This window comes from Mus caroli, chromosome 8, assembly GCF_900094665.2.
Source record: "Mus caroli chromosome 8, CAROLI_EIJ_v1.1, whole genome shotgun sequence".
Lineage (NCBI taxonomy): Eukaryota > Metazoa > Chordata > Mammalia > Rodentia > Muridae > Mus > Mus caroli.
This window is the reverse complement of record NC_034577.1, coordinates 13,517-34,429: the sequence shown is the minus strand read 5'-3', so window position 1 is coordinate 34,429 and position 20,913 is coordinate 13,517. Positions and strand designations below refer to the sequence as shown.

At 42.8% G+C, this 20,913-nt stretch overlaps 1 protein-coding gene across 3 annotated transcripts in view; it reads left to right on the top strand.

The window, feature by feature from the left end:
• The window catches only part of Insr (insulin receptor), a 132,075-nt gene extending 112,378 nt beyond the window's left edge, over positions 1-19,697 (top strand). For 2 of the 3 annotated variants that reach the window (XM_021170873.2, XM_021170871.2), the window contains 9 exons: positions 1,177-1,336; positions 3,252-3,354; positions 5,181-5,248; positions 7,313-7,557; positions 8,938-9,048; positions 9,231-9,390; positions 11,157-11,286; positions 11,912-12,046; positions 14,628-19,697. In XM_021170873.2, coding sequence (XP_021026532.1) covers positions 1,177-1,336; positions 3,252-3,354; positions 5,181-5,248; positions 7,313-7,557; positions 8,938-9,048; positions 9,231-9,390; positions 11,157-11,286; positions 11,912-12,046; positions 14,628-14,982 — 1,467 coding nt within the window. In that variant the 3' untranslated portion in view covers positions 14,983-19,697. The remainder of the gene's footprint in view (positions 1-1,176; positions 1,337-3,251; positions 3,355-5,180; positions 5,249-7,312; positions 7,558-8,937; positions 9,049-9,230; positions 9,391-11,156; positions 11,287-11,911; positions 12,047-14,627) is intronic. The other variant, XM_021170872.2, reaches the window with a different exon arrangement.
• Positions 19,698-20,913: the final 1,216 nt, after the last annotated feature.

Here is a 20,913-nt window from a genome sequence, read left to right as displayed (position 1 = left end):
AAAGGGTGCTGCCTCAGCGGCTCTGTGGCTCCTGCCTGTCCCAGAAGCTGTCTGCCTCTGTGGTGTACACTCTCACCTGTGCAGACTAAGTTCCTAAGTTCTGCGGAGTCCCGGAACCAAGATGGCACTCCCTGCTCCTCGCTTCTGCACTTCTTGACTCCATCTTCCTATGCTGCTTGACACACATGTGCATCAATCTGGTTTATGTGGGGCTAAGATGGAACCCAGGGCATCATGCATACTAGGCAAGCTTTCTACCACCTGAACCACCAATCCATTATTGCTTTCCTGTTGTTTTTATGAAGCTAGTGGTTAGAGGGAAGATCTTTTGTGTTTGTTCATAGACATTAATTCTGTGGCTCCATTTAATTCTGATGAGCCTGTGTAGTCTAGGAAATGACTTAAACCACGGAAGTCCCTTCACTAACCTCTTGTTTTTGAGTGTGCTGGATTCCTTAACAAAATACCCTACTGTGGTGGGATGGGAAGGAGGAGAAGTTTTGGAGACAAATGGTTCTGTGTTCAAGGGCTAGCTCTGTGTTGTGTTACACAAACAAATGTCTCTTCCCCCTCAGATAGAGCACTGAGGACAGATTAAAGAAATGATCCCACTCAGGTTTAGTTTCGTGAGCCAGTGGATTTATTGGGGTTGCTTATAGAAGTATGGGTTACCATAGGGAAGCTCCATCATCAAGAAACCAACTCCAGCATGATAGCCCCTCAGAAGCTTCATCCCTCAAGCTCCTGATTGACTGGTTAGAGAGCCTCCTTCCCCAGCACACTCATTCCCAGATCTCTGTTTGCTTTTTGTTTTGAGACAAGGTATCAGTGGTGGGTGCTTAGCTAGAATATACATACAGTAAGGAGCTGGGGCATGGTCTCTGGGGCAAATCCCCAGGTGAGGGGTTGCAGACTTGGCTGAGTTGCATAGAACTGGCCTCTAAATCATAAGTTGGATACCATATTGAGCTACATGAGACCCTCTCAAGAAAACAAAAGCATAACCTCGACATGCCCACAAAATATAAATGGGAACAAACAAATTCTCAAAGCCTCTGACAGGTTAGACTGTTCTGCCCATTGCTTCCTCCACTTCAACTGAGCATGATGTCCCCACCTGAGAGGCATGTGCCCAGGTATACAAAACTCAACTAACCATCTTCTCGTTTCTTCCAGGAGCTGCACCTCTGTGTCTCCCGGAAGCATTTTGCCCTGGAGCGGGGCTGCAGGCTGCGAGGGCTCTCCCCAGGAAACTACAGTGTTCGAGTCCGGGCTACCTCTCTGGCAGGAAATGGCTCCTGGACAGAACCCACTTATTTTTATGTGACTGATTATTGTAAGTCTCCATAGCAACCTCAAGGGATTGGGTTAGTGCTTGGTGCTGTAGGAATGGTGGGACAGTTTAGAGAATGATCCTGATGAAAGAATCTATAGGTACGTTAACTTTGGATCAACCAGAAACTGCAAAATGACGAGTCCTAGGTTTCCCAATTTTTTCTACCAACAATTCACACCCTCATCACCCACATAAATATGCCCATACTCAATGTGGAATCTCAATTTTTGGAAGATGGAACTAGGCAGTTCCCTGGGGCTCCCTGGCCAGCCAGTCTAGCCAATTGGTGAAATCTGTGTTCACTGAAAGATGCTGCCTCAAAGATCGATAACCTGAAGAGCAAGGAGAGGGATATGAGAGGGTTTGAAGCTGGGTAAGGGAAATTGGAAATGATATAATTGTATTATAATCTTAAAAAGGAAAGGAAGGAAGAAAGGGAGGAAGGAAGAAGAAAGGGAGGAAAGAAAGAGAAAGAAAGAAAGAAAGAAAGAAAGAAAGAAAGAAAGAAAGAAAGAAAGAAAGAAAGAAAGAAGAAAAGAAAAGAAAAAAGAAAGGAAAGATCCACCACTCAGGAGGCAGAGATAGGCAGAGTTCTAGGCTAGCCTGGTCTACATAGTGAGTTCTGGGCTAGTAAGGGCTACATAGTGAGATCTTGCCTCAAAAACAAAACAAAACAAAACAAAACAAAACAAAACTGACCAAAAAGACAACATGGAACATAATAGAGAAAGATAAATGATGTAGATGTCTTGGCCTCCATAGACAAGTAGTATATATGTGTACATATACATACAAACCCATGCAGACACACACAGACACACACACACACACACACACACACACACACACACACACACACACACAGAGACATGCACAAACACCCACTAATAACAGAAAAGAATATATACTTTAAAATCATAAATCATTGGGATGGATATGATTAAGAAACATTGTACACATGTATGAAATTGATAAAGAATATATTAAAAATCCTAAAAGTATTTAAAATTATAATTTTCACATTTTTTTCAGAGAACCCTTTGTCCCAATTATAGCCTCCCTTCTGTTAAAGAACAAGGGAGGATGGGGACACACAGGGGCATGTAACCAGACCCCTGTCATTTCTTGGATCTCATTCAACCATTAGCATTTACAAATACATCCTGTGGGCTAGGGGCCAGCAGGTGCAAGGAAATAGTTTGTTGTCAATTCACAGAGAAACTCAAAGTAGAGTTTGTCAGGACAGAACAGGTGACAGATGTCATGATGAAGCAATAGCCAGCACTTGTCCTATGGGCTGGGAGACGGCTCAGTCAGTAGAGTGCTTACATTGACCAGGAAGCCCCAGGGATCAGCCTGTCTCTGCCTCACCAGTACTTTGAAGGCAAGTATTTGACAGCATGCCCAGGTTTTTCACATGGTTTCTATGTAGGTCTCCTCATGTTCACAATACAGGCATTCTATTGACTTAGCCATCTCTTACCACTTTTCCTTTCAACTTCTCCTGTTTTTAAACAAACAAACAAACAAACAAACAAATAAACATATAACAAATGAACATGAGTCCACTATGTGCCATTGAGTTTCCATTGTACACATCAGGTGTGGGCCGTCTACTGGAACCTGAGGAGCTTCTCACTGGCCACATCTCTGAAGACTCTTCCTCTCCTAGCAGGCACCAATCACCAATGGCTCCCACATGCTGTCAGTTTATGTCCTCAATGGCCCTGTCTTGCTTGGAAATATCCTAGGATTTTGCTTTATAGCCCAGGGTGGCCTTGAACTCATGGTCCTCTTGCCTTCATCCTCACTCCTACATCAGGTGGTGCAATAACAGCTTGCGTTTAATGGTGTAATTTTTTTTTACCATCAATTTATTTTGATGCTAAACATGTACCTTATTATTCTGTTGCAGTAGATGTCCCATCAAATATTGCCAAAATTATTATTGGGCCCCTCATCTTTGTCTTCCTCTTCAGTGTTGTGATTGGAAGTATTTATCTATTTCTGAGAAAGAGGTAAGCAAGGGGGTATGCTGGCAAATGGCTAACAACTGACTCTCTTGGGGGAAAAAACAATACTATAAATATTGAGTTAGAGTAAAGTTTCTTATAAGTTTTATCCATATAGGATATGCTACATTGCAATTAAGGTAATAAGTTTACTGTGTAATACTATAATATACTCTATTATAAATTTTCTTTGAGTCATTGATTCTCCCCTCATGCTTCCACTGATTTATTTTTACCCAGCTCTTAATATCTGCAGCCAACTTAGAGTTGCAACTGATGAGCAAGTATAATTCTAACATGTATTACTTTCCTGATGCTGTGATAGAATACCTAGACAACAAGCAACTTTGGTGAGGAAAAGTTGATTTCAGCTTACAGTGCAGTCCACTGTCAAAGGGAAGACCTGGCTACAGGAGAGTGAGCACCATCTTTCACAATTCATACAAACACAGCAATCGAGAAAAAAAAAATACAAAGTGGGCCTTGGGTGCAAAATCCTCAGAGCTGGTCCTCAGACATATGTGGTGGGCATTTGATGTTTCAACCACAGTGAAGCATAAACGTGGTTGTGTTTTGTTGTTTTACTGCTCTAACTAGCTTACACAATAATGGGTTTCATTATGATGCTTTCATACATATATATCACTATATTTTCTTATAGATATTCTTCCTTGCTTTTCCTCCCCTTCCTCCCACATTCTTTCTAGACATTTTCTTCCTTTCTATTTTCATATCCTATGTATATATGTATATATGGGACACACACACACACACACACACACACACACACACACACACACATATATATATGAAGCACACCATTTTGTCTTTGCCCCCATTATGCTCTTGTCCTATCATCTCCCTTCCTTTGAGCCTTTTCCCTTTCCCTCCTAGTCCCCAATCTATAGCTATTTATAGCTATCTTTCTTTGTCTTTCTGTGTCTAGATTATTTTGCTTAACATAGTAGCTTCCAGTTCTGTCTTTGCTCTGTTTGCATTTTGGTCATATAGCCAAGGTTGACCTTGAACTTGTGGTCATCCTGCCTCAGCTTCCCAAATACTAGGATTACAGGATTGTGCCACCCCACCAACAGGTATGCATTAGCATACCTGGCTTGATTGCTGTTGCTTTTCTTCCTTTCCTTAAAGAGTAAGACAAAAATTAAGTAAGACATACATATTTGAAAACTACAAGCAATGCCTCTGGCTAATCAGGTAAAATTTAAATAGTGGCAGAACAATTTTTTTCCTCTGTCATTTACTATACCATCATTGCAAAACTGACATTCTTTTACATTCAATCTGCTTTATTGTTCTAGTGTCCTTTCTGTAGCTAGGATAAAACATTTTCACCCAATGAACTTGGGGAAGAAAGGGGTTACTTTAGTTTACACTTACAAGTCTTAGTCAGGGTAGGGAATTAAGTAGGAACTTGAAGCAGAAACCAGGGAGGAAGGCTTGCTTGCTGTTTCCTGGTTCGTGCTCAGCTTGCTTTCTTATACAGCCCAAGACCACTTGCCAAAGAAAGATGCCACCTACCGTGGGCTGGGCCCTTCCATATTACTGTTTAACAAAATCACACTCTCATAGATATGTCCACAGACTAATCTGCTTGAGACAATTCTCCAGTTGAGGCTTCTCCTCTTACATGACTCTAGGTTGTATGGGGTTAACACTGAAAGCTAGACAGGACACTAATTGAAATTCTTTGGTCCCTCACTTCCTTTAATTTGGACAAAATGTCGAACAATCCATTCCTAATTTATAGCATTTGCCTATGTCCAGAATGCCATGGGATGTTCAAGATGTTGTTGTCTCTCTTCCTCCTTTAGGCAGCCGGATGGGCCAATGGGACCACTGTATGCATCTTCAAACCCTGAGTACCTCAGTGCCAGTGATGGTGAGCATCACCTCCTTCTTTGTGGGAATCCAGAACCCAGCCCTTGGTTTTCTTTGCCATCACTGTTAAGTTAGATCTGAGAACAGGCTAGCATCACAGGGAGGATGGAGAAGCCCCCTTGAGTGGTGAGCTTGCCCATGTAACCTTGCTGCAGAGACTCTGCTACTATGGGGTGTTAGGGCTGTTGTCTAGACCTGTTTGGGAAGGTTGATATTGCCTACTTGGGACCTTCAGGCTGGAATGTGAGACTAAAATCCTTTTGCCATAGCCATAGGAGTGTGTGAAAGATCAGGACCAGAAATCCACCACCAAACTTGTCATTCTTACTAAGAAGGAAGTACTTAGAAGCCATGACAGGATACTGAAAGAAGAGAATTAGAGACAATAATGTTGAGGAAATGACTCAGTAGACTCAGTAGGTAAAATGTTCGCTGCCCACACTTGAGGACTGGGTTTGACTTTACATAGTGCATATGTAAAAAGCTGGGTGGTGTGATGTTTACCTGTCCATTCCAGCACTGATGAAGCAGAGATGTAGGGCTCAATGGCAAGTTAGCCTGGCTTAATCTGTGAGCTCCAGGTTCAGTGAGGGTTCATGTCTCAGAAAAGGATCAAGGAAGACAGCTCATGTTAACCTCTGGCCTTCATGTGCATGAGAACTTATGTGTACCTGCCCATAAATGCACGCACAGACACAAATGTCCACACACATATACACACAGACAAATGAAGGGAAGATAGAATTGGGCAGTTAGGGGCTGGGTGAGTGCTAAGGAGACATTTGCTGCTGGTGGTAGTTGATTATCAACTGATGCTTATGGTAGGAACTTAGTATTGATATCCATACCACACCTAACTGCATGAAAGGGCAGTGAGTGTCCTCTAGAGAGAAGGCATACCTGATTTTCCAGAACATTGTTATATGACACTACAGGACACTAATTGAAAGTCTCTTCTTTAAAGTCCCTCTTGTAACATGATCACAGTTTGACTTTCAAGGCACAAATGTATTTGACCTGTAGGCTGTTGCCTTGAATAGATAACCTCATTTACTTGTATGTTGGTTGACAGCATGAGTGGTTCCAAGGAGTAGCCACAGCTACTGGTTAAGTCTCCCCTTATATGTGGTTTCTCTCCTGATGCCCTTCTTAGCATGCTCTGTGGGTTCCTAATAGTAAAGGTGGACTACAAAACATCTTCTTGTTGAGTTCTATGGACCAAAGTGAATCAGAAGGCCATGAAGGAGTCCAGAGGATAGGGGCAGAGAATCTACCACTTTCTAGGAAGTACTGCTAGGCATTGCAGACATTTTTTCCCCTAGTTTATTTTAACCTATACCGTTTCCTCCACCATTCTATTGATACTTGGTCAAACAACTCCAATGGGAAGTGTCTAGTTATTTTGGTAATTACTATGACAAAATACTTGACAAAGCAACTTAAGGGGAGAAGGCTGTATTGTGTCTCACAGTTGGATTGTACAGTCCCTCATGATGGACAAGTCTTGGCTGCTGACAAGTCACATTGCATTCATAGTTAGAAAGCAGAGAGTAGTGAATGCTGTTGCTCAGGACACTTTTTGCTCTTTATTTAGTCCAGAATTCCAGCCTATGGGATGCTGCTGTCTGCATTTAGGGTGGGTCTTTCTACTTCAATTAACTTAATCTAAAAACTTCCTTCATAAACATTCCCTAAGGCTTGTTTCCTAGGTGATTCTAGATTCTATGACATTCACAGTATTAACCTTCTCAGGAATAGGTATAATGAAGTAGCAGGGATCTAGAATCAGACATCCTTCTAGAATCTAGAAAGATGGGTTATACAGCATCATTTTAATGCTTCCTATGTAGAATCCTGACCCAGTTGTAGCTCATCCCCTAGCCTCTGCCATCTTTTTGATGGCAGACACTTGTCTTTTTCTGGGTTGTATATCCAATGCCCTAACAGAAGTCTTGAGTCACAAAATGAGTAAATTATGTATATAGATCAAGAAAAATGTGGTGGGAGGTGTCTGGGGGCCCTTAAGTGGTTGGCTGGCAATACCGTGTAGATAAATGAAAAGTAGTGTTTCCATCTTCTGTGTACGTGCCGGACGAGTGGGAGGTACCTCGAGAGAAGATCACCCTTCTTCGAGAGCTGGGGCAGGGATCCTTTGGTATGGTGTATGAAGGCAATGCCAAGGATATCATCAAGGGTGAGGCAGAGACCCGTGTTGCGGTGAAGACAGTCAATGAATCAGCCAGTCTTCGAGAACGGATTGAGTTCCTCAATGAGGCATCAGTCATGAAGGGTTTCACCTGCCATCATGTGGTGAGTCTATCTGGGATGGGCTAAAGACTTCCTTTCATGCTCCTCGTTTGTTTTGCTTCCATTGCCTAGAGCTGCCCAGGGTACTGGGTGTAGACTGGTGCACACTCCCCATTCTATTCAGCCTCCTATCCTGAAGAGGAGGGGAGGTGATAACTCCTTTCTCAATCTCATCTTTTGCCAACTTATCCAGAATCAAACTCTATAACTGTTCTGTTGCTTCCTAGAATCTTCCTTTGTATTTTAGACTTTCTCACTGATTTCCTTCTTCTTCTTGACTTCCCTGTAACCCTTAACTGCATGGAAGTCCACCTCTTTATACCCACCTTTATTCATCTTGAAGCCAAAAAAGAAAAAACCTCCTTCCCTGCCTTTCTGTTCCCAGAATGGGCTCTTTACTTTTTGTTGAGCCTTATGTTCTTTTATCCTTATCAGGCATATTTAGGGTCACCTTTTGTGTGATGTCTACTGCAGACAGGTGAAAAAAATTATTTACCTCTGGTATAATATTTAGACAAAAGAAAGGACTCCATTAGAACTCTATTGGTGAGCCAATGAGTTATTTCAATTCCTTGCAGGAGTATGGGTTCACTTACAGGGGTATGAACAATGCACATAGGTAGCTACATCACCAAAACCACTACCCTTGTCTGAGTGGTAACCCATGAAATCTGGAATCTCAGTGTTCTCTGCACAACTTATAGGCAGCTTGAAAGATCATACAATCTAAATTTTTTACTACTAATATAATCTTGGAAAGGGTTGTTGTTGTTGGTCTTGTGAATCTTATTAAGTTCAGAAACTTTCTTAGAATTATGAATTATTTACTCCTTACTAAAGTAAGTTCTCTTTACTTCCTCAGTCTAATGGAGATTTCTTCAAGGATGGAAAGCTTTAATTCAGAAGAAATTGCTAGGTATCAGCTCCTAAATGCCTTGCTCTTGCTGACACTGAAGCAGATTCTTGACCTCCCTCTTAGACATTCTACTGTAGGGAAGACAGTTCCCAAACTAGTAGTGGCATGTTACGAGAAAAATGCTTGAAGAAATTGAAAAAGAGAGAGGAAGAGGATTGTAATCTACCTGAGCAAAGTCTTAAAGGGATGGACCATGTGTCCATGGGAGGGAGGGACCAGACTAAGGAGAGCAGGAAGTGCGAAGGTCTGGAGGTGGGAACATGGTTTACATACCGAGGAACAGTAGGCAAGTGAGATTTGCATATATGAGTAGGTCTGTTTGCTCCCTCATTCTAGGGCTGCCTATGCTCCATCTAAGCAAAGGGTGGCTCGTGTGCTACAGGCACCAGAGAGAGCATTGTGGATTGAAATAAAACCTGGACCCTCTTCTAATCACCTCCATGCTTGTTCTCATGCTTGTTCTGCAGGTCCGCCTTCTTGGGGTGGTATCCAAAGGACAGCCAACACTGGTAGTGATGGAATTGATGGCTCATGGAGACCTGAAAAGTCACCTCCGTTCTCTGAGGCCAGATGCTGAGGTAAGCTGCCTCTAGGTAAGACTCATAACAGGGTACCTGATCTTAAGTATACCAACCTCACTAAATGCAAACCCATGTTTTAACTTCAGAAATACCCTGGGTACACCACTGACCCACATACCCTATAAGAGATGATTTAGATGGAATCAGAGTGCTAATTACAACCCCTGTTTTGACTTTAGAATAACCCAGGCCGCCCTCCCCCTACCTTGCAAGAAATGATTCAGATGACAGCAGAAATTGCTGATGGCATGGCATACTTGAACGCCAAGAAGTTTGTGCACCGGGACCTGGCAGCTCGAAACTGCATGGTTGCCCATGATTTTACTGTCAAAATTGGAGGTGTGTCTTAGAATCCTTTCGAGAGGAAGGGAGAGAGAGAGAGAGAGAGAGAGAGAGAGAGAGAGAGAGAGAGAGAGAGAGGAGATATTGTGTATGTGTGTGTATGTATGTATGTATGTATGTATGTATGTATGTATGTATGTATGTATATGTGTGAGTGTGTATTGTGTGAGCGTGTGCGTCATAGGGTGTGGGTGGCATGGCAGATTCTTGGGTCCTAAATTCAGTCTTATGCTGCCTGAAAAATACTTTTATCTACTCTGGGCATTTTTCCGGCCCAGAAAGCTAACATTTCTGTTCTAGTTTCCGTTTTGTCAAAAATAAGTAAGTAAGTAAGTAAATATAACAACTTGGGGAGGAAGGAATTTGTTTCATCTTGTAGTCTATCACTGAGGGAAGTCAGGCAAAGAACTTGAAATGGAAACCATGGAATAATGCTGCTTGCTGATTTGCTCTGACTCATGCTTAGCTAGCTTTTATATATATCCCACGAGTCTCTTCCAAGGGAATGGTGATGCCCACAGTGAGCTTTGCCCTTCTATATCAATTATCAAGACAACCCTCATAGGCATGCCCATAGGTCAATCTGATATAGGTAATTCTTCAGTGGAGGATTTTCTGTCTGGGGACTCTAGTCTGTGCTCAGATGACAGTTAAAACTTACTATAAAACTTAGTATAGGTTCTGACAAGACTAAAGGCTAAGTCAGAGAATGCAGAAGAAAGAGACAACAGAAGCAGATGCTAAGTGCCTAGAATGCTGGTGGATAGGATATGTGTGGATAGGATGGATATAGAGGAACCCAAGGACAGTGTGCTGTGAGGTTAAATTGAAAGCCAAGAAGCAGGTATGTAAGAGCTTTGTAAGCTATAGGATTTGCCTCTCCTCTACAAAATCAGTGAGAATCAGGAACAGGCAAGATCCCATAAAGATCTGAAAACATATTACCCCCCCCACACACACACACACATTAGTTATGGAAGCACGTAGGAAGATGAACCTATGTATGATTCTAGGAGATATATTTCTACGTAACAATGGGAGTCATATAGGAATATACCCAAAGACATCAACCTATATGAAGGGAGATGGGACATGATTCAGTATTTATTATCCTAAAGACTTTCTACATGAGCAACAAGAAAATCCCCACAAAACCCAGGTGTGGTGGTGCATGTATCTGGACACTTGGAGAAGTAGAGGCAGGAAGATCAAAAAGTCATTGTCATCCTCAGCTATGTAGCAAGTCCAAAGTTACCCTAAAATCTGTGAGAGCTCGTCTCAAGAAAGAAAGAAACAAAAGCGTTGAAAACTGGAAGGAACATGCTTCTATTCACATCACCGCCCTTGTGTAGTAGGATGTTGTCAGGTTGGAGGATGTACTGGGGAGATATGGAGGGGAGCCTAGACTACTCAAGGGCAATGAGAAGTGAGATGGATCAGAGAGAGATGTAGAGGCAGAAAGGCTTGCTTGCCCACTGTTTGGAAGTGTCAGCAAGAAGCAAGGTCAAAGGAAGACCCCAAGTTTAGTCGAGGGAGCAACATATTATTTGGATAAAGGAAAAGGATCTGTTTGGGACACTGGGGAAAGAGTAGGTGGAAGGATGACAGCCCTTATTCTCCATCCACACCCTCCATACACCTCAAGAATCCTTTCTCTCTGAGTTTGCCTGCCACCCACAGGATCTCTAGTGGTGCTTCAAGGGGTAGAGCACTCAAGATGGTAGGAGGATGACCTGAAAAACCTGTGCACTGTTTGTTGTCAGACTTTGGAATGACAAGGGACATCTACGAGACAGATTACTATCGGAAAGGGGGCAAGGGGCTGCTGCCTGTGAGGTGGATGTCACCTGAGTCCCTGAAGGATGGAGTCTTTACTGCTTCTTCTGATATGTGGTGAGTTATACATACATGGGTGGATATTAGTGCTGGGCTTGAACTCCTGAAGGTGTCCCACTAATGTGCTCATCAGGAGGTGATAGAGGAAAGCCCATCTTTCACATATAGAAATGAAGGTTTATCTGTCTGGGTTCTCTTAGATGGCTATCTTTATGTATTAATTGAGGATAGTCTTAGAAGAACTTACTCATGAATTATAATATAAATCATTGTGTGTGTGCATGTGTGCGTGTGTGAGATGCAGGGGTGACTGTGCTATGGCACAGATGTGGAGGACAAAGGACAACTTGTGGGAGTAAATTCTCTCCACCCACCTCGGTATGAAGCCTGAGGATCTAACTCAGACCATCAGGCTGGGCACCAAGTGCTGCCCACTGAGATATCTTCCTGGCTTGCACATCCAGGTCTTTACTCAGGTTTTTGGGCATTGAACTCAGGTCCTCATGCTTTGGTGGAAAGGACTTTGCCAACTGAGATATCACCTTGGTCCATCACTTGTTCTATTCATTGGTCAACAAAGTTCTAGTAAGCCAAAAGGGGTATTGAACAAATGTATCTGAGATAGAGACTATTGTATGTTTTGTTGGCTTCTTTGTTTATTGCTTTAAATTGTCATTGGCAGGTCCTTTGGGGTGGTCCTTTGGGAAATCACTAGCCTGGCTGAGCAACCTTATCAAGGCCTGTCTAATGAACAGGTGTTGAAGTTTGTCATGGATGGAGGCTATCTGGATCCCCCTGATAACTGTCCAGAGAGACTGTAAGTATAGAAAATATCTGGAGCGTATGAGGGTTTGCACATTATATATGTTTTGTGTCTGTATATTTTAGGTACATATGCATGGATTTGGTTTGCAGGCCTTATGCTCACATATGTTTATATAGCATGCCTTTACATCCAGGCTTGTATTCGCACATTGTATCTTGGATGCCCACTTTCATTTTCACATGTGCCTACATATATGCTTATGCTTACATATATGTATGCTGGTGCATGTGTCATGCAGTTGACACGCATACATTTGCATATCAAATCCATTTTAAAGATTTATTTTTATCTTAGGTATATGAGTGTTTCCCTACACGTATGTTCATAACATATATATACTTGGTGCCCAAGGACATTAGGAGAGGGTGTTAGGTCCTCTGGACCTGGAATTACAGGTGGTTGTGAACCAATACATGGGTACCAGGAACTAAACCTTAGTCCACTTCAAGAGAAGCAAATGCTCTTAACTACTGAGCCATCTCTTTAGCCCCTTAAATCTTTTTTTTTAAATGCACTTATGTGTACCTGTGTGTAGTATATACATGTGTGGAGGGCATCATCTTTAGAAGTACTTACTACTCATCTCCATTGAGACACGGCCCTTCATTGGTGTGGTTCTCACTGATTCAGCTAAGCTGGCTGGCCAGCCATATTTGCATTGGTGTTTTTCCTGCATGTATGTCTGTGTGAGGGTGTTGGATCCACTGGAACTGGACTTACAGACAGTTTTGAGCTGCTGTGCAGGTGCTAGGAATTGAACCTGAGTCCTCTGGAAGAGCAGCTAGCCACTGAGCCATCTCTCCAGCCCCAAATGTGTACTTTTTTTTTTTTTTTTAATGTAGGCTCTGAGGATCTAACTCAGGTTCTCGGGCTTGAGGGATGAACTCTTGTAGAATTTTCATTTGTCACAGTCAGTTGTCATTGAGGGCTTGTCTAGACAATGCTGGCTGGAGGGCGTGTCTATGGGGATGGTCTTGATTGTGTTAGTTGATGTCACCTGTAGGGGGCACCGTTTCCTGTGCAGAAGGTCCTGAACTCTCTATATAAAGTGGAGGAAGCAGGCTGAACAAGCTTGCCCATGTTGATTCTCTATCTGCTCTTGACTGAGTGTGCTGTGACTAGCTGCTTTGAGTTCCTACTGCCCTGACTTCCCCACTGTGATGGACTGCAGCCTGGAATCATGAGCTGAGATGAGCTCTTTCGCCCCTGTGTCTTTTATTAGGGTGTGTTATCATCATAGCAACTGGAACAGAAATTAAGCCCCGGGACAGAGATTCACAACCATTCCTTAAAGGTTCTGTTGTAAATAGTGACAACACAGTGGCCCTCTGTGGTCGAAGCTTGAATATAGCCATAGGCATTACACAGATGTATCGATGAGACCATATGTATTAGCTATCACTGCTAGGGAATACCTGAGAAATTCTACTTAAAGGAGGAGAGACTCAACTGTGGCTCATAATTTCAGAGGTCTCAGTCTATGCTCACTGGGCTTCACTGCTCCTGGCATTTTCTTTTGAATAAGCTGGAAACTCGCTCCCTGTGTTTAGCCCCTATGGCCGTACCCGCCAAGGTTCAAGGACGCCTCCCTGAAGGTACTTTAAACCTAGAATGACTGTTGGGTCCAGGTAAGCTTCTGCAAGAGAAACACACCAAATGCCAAGGCATCAGAGACAGCAGATGCATATTGTGATAAATGATATACAATGTCTGCCCAGTTTCTGTTCTTTTAAAACCTCTGTTGTCATAGTGGAACCTGACCAAAAGTAATTTAAGGGAGGAGGGATTTAGTTGGATCACTGATGGGCAAGTCAAAGTCGAAACTCAAGCACCAAGTCACATCACATCCTCTGTCAAGAGCTGAGAGAGAGAAGTGTATGGGACTTTGCTTCCTTGTTCTTAGCCTGCTCTTGACACTCTCATGAAGTTTAGGAGCCCCCTGCTCAGGGTGTGGTGTTATCCACAAAGAACTGGGTCTTCCCATATCAATGAACAATCAAGACAAATCCCCAGAGGTATGTTTACAGCCCAACCTAATCTAAACTTTTCCTCAGTTGGGGCTCTTTCCCAGTTGACAGCTTCTTGGGCTCCATTATGTTATTCCCCCTTACCTATCTCTTTCCTCTTCCCTTTCCATTCCTTCCTTTCCCTATTTTTCCTTTTTCTTTCTATTTCTGCTTCTTCTTTTCCTCTCCTCTGTCCTTCCTCTTCCTCCACTGAGAATTGTTCCTTGTTTGTACTTTTTATTTGGAGACACTGGTCTCACTAAGGCGCCCAGACTGGCTTGAAAGTCACTCTAACGGACAGACCTTAAATTTACAGTCCTCCTACCTCAGCCTCCAGAGTAGCTGGGATAACAGGCATGTAGTATCATGTCTGGCTGGTTTGCTTTTCAAAGCTGAATTTCAGTCCCCCTATAATTGTTGATCCAGCCTTGAATACCATCTGTGCATACAGCCACAGCCAAGGCAAGGCTGTATTCACTACTTGAATGTCATCTGTAGTGGGGCAGTCCAGGAGGGAGCAGCCTGACTGCACCGAAACTTATCTACCCTGGTTCCTGTCCCCACAGCACTGACCTGATGCGCATGTGCTGGCAGTTCAACCCCAAGATGAGGCCAACCTTCCTGGAAATCGTCAACCTGCTCAAGGATGACCTCGACCCCAGCTTTCCAGAAGTTTCCTTCTTCTACAGCGAGGAGAACAAGGCTCCTGAGAGTGAGGAGCTGGAGATGGAGTTTGAGGACATGGAGAATGTCCCCTTGGATCGTTCCTCTCACTGTCTGAGAGAAGAGGCTGGGGGCCGGGAGGGAGGGTCCTCACTGAGCATCAAACGGACCTATGATGAACACATCCCCTATACCCACATGAATGGGGGCAAGAAGAACGGGCGTGTCCTCACCCTGCCAAGGTCAAACCCTTCCTAACAGCACCTTCTCGGGGAAGGATTCTTTTCTTTCTTTCTTTCTTTTTTAAAACTCTTCTGTAGTTTGACTGCCTCCAGGAAACTCAGGATTATCAGGACTCTGCCCAGATGTGAAACTGAGCTTAGAGATAGTTCATACACATTTCTGTTTGTCTTTTGACCTGAAAACACACAAGTGTGATCGCCAACCCTGTAAGCCTGTGGAGGGCTAACTGTGAACCTAGAGGGGTTGGGCTTTCCATACTCCCTTCCCTGCCTCCACCATATCAAACCAAGATTTTGTTGTTGGTGTGGTGTTCTTTTCCCCATAGATTGGAAGAATGTACCTGCTTTTTTTACAGATATTTTTGTTTTCTTTTCTTTCTTTTTTTTTTCCGCTAGTGTCTGAGTTACAGTTAGTTGTCAAAGACAGACTATTTATGGAGCACAAGTCAGAAAGCAAAGAAGAAACAGACAGAAAACAGAACAAAACAAAACAAAAACCAAACCTGACCTACAGAGCCTGGCTCTAGAATTATATGCTCTGCAGGGTTGGTTGGGCTTTGAGAAGGTTTCATTAATCTAAGAGAAGGATTTTATTTTATTTTATTTTATTTTATTTTACTTTTTTTCCTCATTCACAAAATCAGTTCCTCAAATTGACCAATAGCTGCTGCATTCGTATTTTATTTTGGGAAAGGGTGTGTATTCCTAAGTGTGTGCTCATCTGCACACCTGTGTGCATTTGTGTGTATGTTGTGTCCAGGTTAGAGACCACAGGGTGGGGTGGGGTGGGGGTGGGGCGCTGTGTGTATGTAATATAGTCTCTGGACTGATGCTTGGTGAATTGGCTCTCGAAGCTCCTGCTGCTTGGAGTGGGTGACCTCATATTGTCCTCTTCCTTCTCATGAACTGAGAGTCTGTGCCCTCGAGAGATTCTTCTCAGTCACATCAGAAGTCTTGCTCAGGTGTCTTCTTCCCCTTCCCTTTGATGATGTTTTCCAAAAACAGAGGGAGGATTATTTGGTCTGGATTCTTTGAGGATCTTTGGAAGACCAAACAAAGCAAAGGGGACACACACACTCACACACACACACACACACACACACACACACACTAGAAGGAAGTAAGGCAACCATTTTGAGAATATATTTGTAACATATTTAAAGCTTATGGAATCTCTGGTATGAGCCTAATAAGTTATTATTTCTTTGGGAGCAGTGGTGGGCATATCTGCCTGTGTGGGGATATAGGATAATATGTGAGTGGCCTCTGGGTTTGGTCGTTGAAACACATTTTTTCTGGGAATTATACCACATTAGCTGCTAGCCCTTTAGGACTCGGGGAGTTCTTGTGGAGTCTGTGGGTAACTGGATATTTGACTGGCTCAGATAGTAACATTGACTGGATGTTTCTTGCTTGGATACACTGGTGGTTACCTGGAGCTGAGATGGCCTTCCAGAACACCTGTGTTCATCTGGTTTTTCTCTGCTTGTGTACCTCACTTCTTCAAGGCCTACACTTTGCTCAATCATTGTATAAACATACTAAACTCAGATCCTGAAGACCAATGACACAGATGGACTTTGAGAACACTAAGCAATATATAAGGAGGTATACCCTTCCGATCCCCGTTGGTCTCCTCCACCTTTGGAGTGTCTGGCTATTCTCCACACTAAACTCCCACAGCTGCTCTTGGTGTCCAGGGACCTCAGCTTGGGCCAGATGTAGTGCCTGAGTCTATTTCTCAGGTGCTTATGTTTGAGTCTCTAGAGACTAAAATCTGGAGGAGAAAACATCAGAGACTTTCTTCTTACCACCAAGAACTCGTGAAAGGATGTGAACTCACAACTTCTCTTTGCATAAAACCACAGCTGCTCAAGTAAAAGAAACAACTATGGTGAACTCAAAATCTTCCCAGAGGTTCTTTCCTGCGTGCATTTCCCACAAATATTTGATACCTTTCTTCTCCCTTAGGAGATATGAGATAAAGACACACTGGCCACCCTGATTGAGAACACAAGGAAACATAAATCCTGATTGTCAATTGCTGTGGAATTTATATTGTAAAAATTGCAGCATGTAAAAATGTTGCCAGGGAACTCAATGATTGGCATAAGCACCAAAAGTTACAGTTACTTTTACCCAAAACACTTTGTAAATAGAAGGTCTGTGCATCAATGGAAGACACTGTAGTTCTGGATATTTTTTGTTTATTTTTCCTTTTCACAGTAAATTTGTAGTGATGCTATACTAGCAGAAAATTTCACACCTTTCTACTTCAAAAGGTTTTCTTATAGTACCGGGTAAAGTATTTATTTTAATATATAAGATCACTCTTGAAAATCACTTTTGTAAAAAAATGTTATGAATGTAAATTTTTTTATCAAGGAAAAATAAAAACAGGTGAGTGTGGGTCATTTTTTTTCCTTCTTCTCAGTACAGTCTACCTCAGTGTCTTATTAGGATGTGGTTCAGTAACAGATGTTGAGGCTTCAGGATTCTGGCTGAATCCTTCTCTGAGTTGAGGAGCTGTGAACCAGTTGATTTTTAAATGCCAGGAACTAGGGAGAACTTTGAAGAAGAGAGTTGAGATTAAAAAGTTAGTCTTCCTGTGAACCCAGAGTCTTCTTGTTGGTGATATTCTCCAGTGTATATTCTCCTATGAAACCCCGTCTGTTGATTGCACACTCCTCACACACAAGCCACACTTCAGGTCATCATGATTTAGCTCTTTGGAGGCCCCTGATCTGAGGTCTTTGAAAAGTGGGTGTTCCTTTTACTGATGAGGCTGTGAGCCAGTACCTTCAGAAGTCACATGAAATCCCCTGGACATGAATGCAAAGGGAATCTGGGTTTTCTGACCGACCATGATTTCTCACCCTGTTTAGACCCATGAGGCTGTTTGTGAGCACCTCTTGCACAAATAGCTGATGCAAGGGTATTTGGAGAAATCCTGCTACGAAACCTATCAGTTTCCTGAACATATCTTAAACAATAAGATAGAAACCCTATGCTGGGGTTGGGTTGACTTCAAGATGACACTGTTTGGCCTTGTGCAATCTTGAGAACTCTGGAAATCAAGGCGGGGCCAGCATGGTTCCTAGTTTCAAGTTTTGACATACTATTTCACTTTAGAACACTGTCCTTGAAATTTTACTCTTTTCCATCTTTTCTGGAGAGGTGCACCAACTTGGGTGACCCTACCAAAAAGGACTCCACTAATTCCATTTTGATATCTACTGTTGCTGGGAAGGAAACAAGTAGCTACTGGGTCATGAGACTCATTTTGGTTTCAGATGATGTTAGCTTTGTGAAATTTAGAAAATCATGGCTACCCTGGGAGTTTGTAGTGATGGATGAGAGAGAGAGAGAGAAAAGAAAATAGAAACAAAAGCAAGTTACATTGATACTTCTTGTTGAGTTTTGGGAGATGTCTCATCATTTTAAAACTACTTTCATGATCATGGTGAAATGCAGTTATTTCTTCCAGGATAGCAGCAGACATGTTGTCTGGTTCAATGATGTCAAGCACACATCAGGAAATGTTCATGTACTTGGAGCCTTTCTAAATATTTCCCTGTCATTTGATGCAAGCTTGAAGGGAAGAGCCTTGATGGCTTTCTGGATTTAGGCTGAGCACAGTTTGGGAGAGTGTGGAGATTGGCAGGAAGAGCTGAACTGTATTCTGTGGAAGCTGGGTGTGGTGCCACCGACACAAGTAAGAACTATCCTTACTATCTTATCAGGACAGACATTCTACCATACAGAGTGATTATTGGGTTAAGGACTGTAATTTTATTTGAAACCCACCATAACACTGGCCAGTGGGCAGTATCACTGTGAGAGTCTGGTTCATACTGGTGAACTTGGTAAATGAATGACGGTTATTCTAGTAATGGTTGTATTTTATGATAGATGGATGTATTCCAGATTCTAACTAATGAATTCTTGACAACATAGGCTCTTCAAAAATTATGGTTTTGTCGGACATGCGAAAAGAATAGTGCTGATTTTGTATAAATGGTGCACATAGCATATAGTCATTTTTAGAAAAACCTTCCAGTATGTTCCTCAGAATAAGAACTTATACAAAAGATGAAGTTGGGCAATAGAAATAACAGAATATCACTTGTTTAAACGACACAAAATAATGTGATGGTCTTTTAAGAGGTCATGACTGAAGGCATATGCATCCTCAGATAGTACTCAAGAAATGGAGATCAATGTGTATTTGAGCTAATTTGATACCAATCAGTATACAAAAATCAGTCTCTGGTCAAATTTTTATCTGTATGTGGGCCATTTAAAAAACAAACAAAATGAAACAAAACCATGTTAAAAATCAGATCATGGTTCTGGAACCCTTGTTATCATTTGAGAAGAAAGGAAGGACCCTCAGATGTGTGTGTGTCCGTTCACATGTGCAGGAATGGCTTGTTTGGTCTTTATCCTTTGTATCAAAGTTGCTGCTTCTTTCCCCTATATGTGCCTGGGTGGCTATATCCCATGTGTCAACAGTGTGGGATCAAATGTGCCATAGCACTGCAGAAAATGCAGAAACACAAAACCCATCCAAAGCACAGTGACATTTTCCTACAAGAGCCAAGTAGCATCATGTCCAGAATATGCCTTTTTGTGTGTGTGGGGAGGAGAGGGACTGAAATTGTTCTGCATGTATAATACAGGCTAATTACTTGTTTATATTAAAATTTGGAATAAATTATCTTGAGACTTTTTTTGTGTAGTATACAGGTTGGTCTGGGTGGGGATGTGCCTCTGAGATTTGCTATATTAAGGGAGAGTCTATATATATATTTGTGTGTGTGTTCGTGTATGCAGATATGCATGTGTGCGTATTCATGTGTGCAAGTGCTCATGTGTATATGTATGTATGTAAGGGTAGAATCCAGACAACAACTTCAGATATTGTCTCTTAGGAGCTGGTCACCAATATTTTTGAGACAGGGTCTCTCATAGATGTCCAGCCAGTGAACTCCAGTTATCTGCCTATCTCTTCCTCTGCCTCTCTAGTGCTGGGGTTATAAGTACATGCCACCATATCTGGTCATCATTAAGAAGAGAGGCCCCTTGGTGTTGCAAACTTTATATGCCACAGTACAGGGGAATGCCAGGGCCAAGAAGTGGGAGTGGGTGTGTAGGCCATCCTCTGCTACATATGCAGCTAGAGACACAAGCTCTGGGCGGCGGGGGGGGGGGTACTGATTAGTTCATATTGCTGTTCCTCCTAGAGGGTTACAAACCCCTTAAGCTCCTTGGGTACTTTCTCTAGCTCCTCCATTGGAGGCCCTGTGTTCCATCCAATAGATGACTGTGAGCATCCACTTCTGTATTTGCCAGGCACTGGCATAGCGTCACAAGAGACAGCTATTTCAGGGTCATGTCAGCAAAATCTTGCTGGCATATGCAATAGTGTCTGTGTTTGGTGGCTGATTATGGTATAGATCCCTGGGTGGGACAGTCTCTGGGTGGTCCTTCCTTCCATCTCAGCTCCAAACTTTGTCTCTAAGACTTTTATCATGAATTGCTGTTAACAAAAAAAGGAGGGCCAGGGGGGCGGTGTGCAGCAAGAAGTGGGGGAGGAAAAGTGGCCTAACTTCTGCCCAGAGTTCTTGTGCTATGGGCAGGCAGACGCAGGCAGAGCTGCCAGGTGCTTTCCACTTGGCCCTTCGTGGAGATCCAAGCCTCTGACACATGCATCGGGAGATGGAGAAGGAGCAGCCCCCAACCAGGGACCCAGGAGCTACCTTGCTAAAGCCCCGGAGTTGTAGGAGAGAAGGATAAAGGAAGGAGTTCCCAACACTGACCAGAGTGTGCAGCGATTCTTGATGGCACAGAGACTCTATGGTCTAAGAGCTTTATTATAGAAGGCAGGGAGAAAGAGAGAGAGAGAGAGAGAGAGAGAGAGAGAGAGAGAGAGAGAGAGAGAGAG